General features: G+C 40.6%; 1 protein-coding gene across 1 annotated transcript; it reads right to left on the reverse strand.

Annotated features, from left to right (window-relative positions):
- Window positions 1–1,181: 1,181 nt before the first annotated feature.
- Window positions 1,182–1,861, reverse strand: E(spl)m7-HLH (Enhancer of split m7, helix-loop-helix). The gene has a single exon (XM_073963274.1). The coding sequence runs from the start codon at window positions 1,800–1,802 to the stop codon at window positions 1,182–1,184; it is 621 nt and encodes a 206-aa protein (XP_073819375.1). The 5' UTR covers window positions 1,803–1,861.
- Between the last annotated feature and the right edge of the window lie 1,615 nt (window positions 1,862–3,476).

The raw sequence follows: 3,476 nt of genomic DNA on the forward strand, positions 1-3,476 counted from the left end.
TCGAGAGTTAACGTGCGCTCCAGCCAGCCAGACAGACAGACGGACGGACATTACTCAACGACTCCAAATTGTCTGAAACACACTTCGTCCAAACATACTTGGGGTCTTAACCATTATTTCGATGAGGCACATTTTGCCCGTATGAAAGTCTATATACCTGAGGGTATAAAAACTTAATCATAGACCAAGGCGAACTGATGTTACTATGATTAGGGTGTTTCAACCCTATATAGAGCCTGTTATCAAGAACTAGAGATTCTTTTTTATTTCGGCCAGAAGCTATTCAATTCTCGCACCAGTTGGGCTGCAGGCAAAAAGGTAGGCGCGTTGATGGTTCGTTCCACTTGTAGTAGGCCTTAGAGGTACGTTCAAATTATGTTGGAAGGGGAAGGAAATGTTTTGGATAAGAAGAGATTTTTCTAGCATCGGCAAAGTATTTTTTCTGGCAACCTTTTAAATATTTTGGAGCAAATATTGAGTAATTGATATTTCCAGACATCTGAAATTGATCGATTTTGAACGAGATCTGCTAATGCGACCTAAATGTTGCAACAACGCAGAAGATAATTATTTTCAGTTTCGGATAATGGATATCTGATTGTCGCATGAAATAGTAAATATTGTGGATAATTACTTGTCAACTTTATTATGTTTGTTTGTAAACAAATTGACAGCGGTAATTGAATTCACATCTCACTTCAATGTTTATTAAAAGTATCATTCCCAGAAGTAACCTCCCTTGGTTTCCAAAAAAGACAACATCAATTGTTTATGTTTTAAAATTGTGGTATTTTTTTTTCTTATATTTTCTTGTTTTTCTTTTCTTTTCGGGTTAAAAATAAATCGGTAGTCTTTTTTTTCGAATATTTAGACATGAAATTGTTTGTTTTAGGAGAAATTCCAAAAACAAACACAAAAATAGGACCCTATCACAGTTGAATTAACTAATAAAGCTACTCAAACAATCTTCTCTTCTTCTTCTTCGTGGTTGGTATATCCTTAGATAATAATTTAACAAAATAATAAAATAATTACAAAATAATAAAGCATTGAATTACGACGACGACAATTAGTTAATGAACTTAAAAACTACTTAAACAAACGAGATCGTTAAACATTTTATGGAAGAACGGTAAAGCACTGCTGGTGTTCGGTTGTTGTTATTTTGATGGTTTGTCTGATTACCAAGGACGCCATACTGGGGCATTTGTGCTGACTTGTAGTAATCCTTTGTGTTGTGGTAGAGCTGGTGAACGGGAGCGTGATGATGATGATGATGATGAGGAGGAGTCACAATCACTGGCATAACCACTTGATACTGGACTATACATGGCAGAGGCAGCAGTTGATTGGGAACTGGCACAGGTAACTGTCAATGGGGTGCTAACGGCCAATGGTTGTTCCTGAGGTGATTCCAATTGACTTAAACGCAAACCCAAATGAGTCATTAGTTTGGTACCAAAGGCCACATCAATGTTGGGCAGTGTGGCCATGCAGCGTGACACTTCATTGGCAGCCTGAATATAACCGGAACGAAAACTTTGTTGGGCACTGAGATTGTTTTGATTCATTTGTTGTTTCTGGGCCTTCAATTTACGCAAATGCTGGACGGTGACTTCCAAAATGTCAGCCTTTTCGAATTTCTGTGTGCTATCGCCGCCTTCTTGTTTAAAACATTCCGACATTAAATCCTTAAGGTCATCGAGGCACTTGTTGATGCGGGCACGACGTTTGCGTTCCAACAAAGGTTTCATCACTTTGCGGTATTGGTAGGTTTTGGACATTTCGTATTTGCTGGCCATTTTTGTAGAAATATTTGTTTGTAGTTTTTGTTTTAAAAATAAACAGTTTTTGATGTTCGTTCTACAACGACTTTGCTGAGAATGATGGTTGCATCAGAGTAAGCTGGGGTTTATATACCCACACGTGTCCCAGAACCAACTCACAACTCGTGCTCAACACACGTACCTCCAAAACAATGCAAAGAGAGAGCGTGTTGTAGGCCAGTATAAAGAGAATCCTTAAGGCACACTCTCTTCTGTGTGTGTGTCAAAGAAATAGAGAGCGTGTGCTGGCTGGCTGGCAACGATCCCAACTTGGAGTTTTGTTTGCTTCTTATTTTTAGGGGTTGTTTCTTCTGCTGGTTGTTCGAAACTACAGATGATGATGGTGGTGGTGGTTGGCGGATCTGGTTGTGTCAATGATGATGGTGGTTTGGTTCGGTTTGTAATGCACAATAGGGAGACAGGTAGCAAAACTATGCAGTTGAATATCGTGGGAAACACTTTGCCAGTTAGTTTCCCACCATTTCATTTATCTCGTGCACATGGGGTTGTTTTTATTGTCGTCGTTGTTGTTGCTGCTGTTATCCTTGGGTTTCATAAAAATCCTGCTTGTTTTGTATCCTTTTGTGTTACTGATAGCAGCAGCATAGTGCATTGTATAGGTCAGGACAGACAGACAACAACTGAAATGAACGTTACATTTTGGTTACACAGTGGGTAAATTTGTTGTAAGGTGCGATTGAAAAATGTTCGTGCCATTTTTGAGGGGTGTGTTGTTGGGCAGAAAATCTCTGGATGAAAGACGGGGTTTTTTGGAACGTGTTTAACACATGTAAGCAAAGTGAATTTGCACTGGGCAATTGGAGGTGTTACAAGTGGAAAAATGTTACAGGTTGCCTTTGTAGGCTTTGCGGGAGGGGGTTAAGAATTTGCCGACAGAAAAAAATTGGAATTTCTGATTCGCAAATACTAAACGTGATGTTTTATGGTTCCGGTCACTTTGGAAATCAACGTGACCTCCAACGGAGGTCTTCTATTCTATAGAAGCCTCCAACGGAGGTCTTCTATTCTATAGAAGCCTCCAAAGGAGGTCTTTTATTCTATAGAAGCGTCTAACGGAGGTCTTCTTGTATTCGATAGAATCCTCCAATGGAGGTCTTGTATTCGATAGAATCCTCCAACGGAGGTCTTGTATTCGACAGAAGCCTCCAACGGAGGTCTTCTATTCGATAGAAGCCTCCAACGGAGGTCTTCTATTCGACAGAAGCCTCCAACGAAGGTCTTCTATTCCATAGAAGCCTCACACGGAGGTCTTCTATTCGACAGAAGCCTCAACGGAGGTCTTCTATTCGATAGAAACCTCCAATGGAGGTCTTCTATTCTATAGAAGCCTCCTACCGAGGTCTTCTATTCTACAGAAGCCTCCTACGGAGGTCGTCTATATATATATAGAAGCCTCCTACGGTGGTCGTCTATTCTATAGAAGCCTCCTACGGAGGTCTTCTATTCTATAGATGCCTCCTACGGAGGTCTTCTATTCTATAGAAGCCTCCTACGGTGGTCGTCTATTCCATAGAAGCCTCCTACGGAGGTCTTCTATTCGATAGAAGCCTCCAACGGAGGTGTTCTATTCGATAGAAGCCTCCAACGGAGGTCTTCTATTCGATAGAAGCCTCCAACGGAGGTGTTCTA

This window comes from Musca autumnalis, unplaced genomic scaffold (assembly GCF_047663935.1).
Source record: "Musca autumnalis isolate F117 unplaced genomic scaffold, ASM4766393v1 scaffold_1, whole genome shotgun sequence".
NCBI lineage: Eukaryota > Metazoa > Arthropoda > Insecta > Diptera > Muscidae > Musca > Musca autumnalis.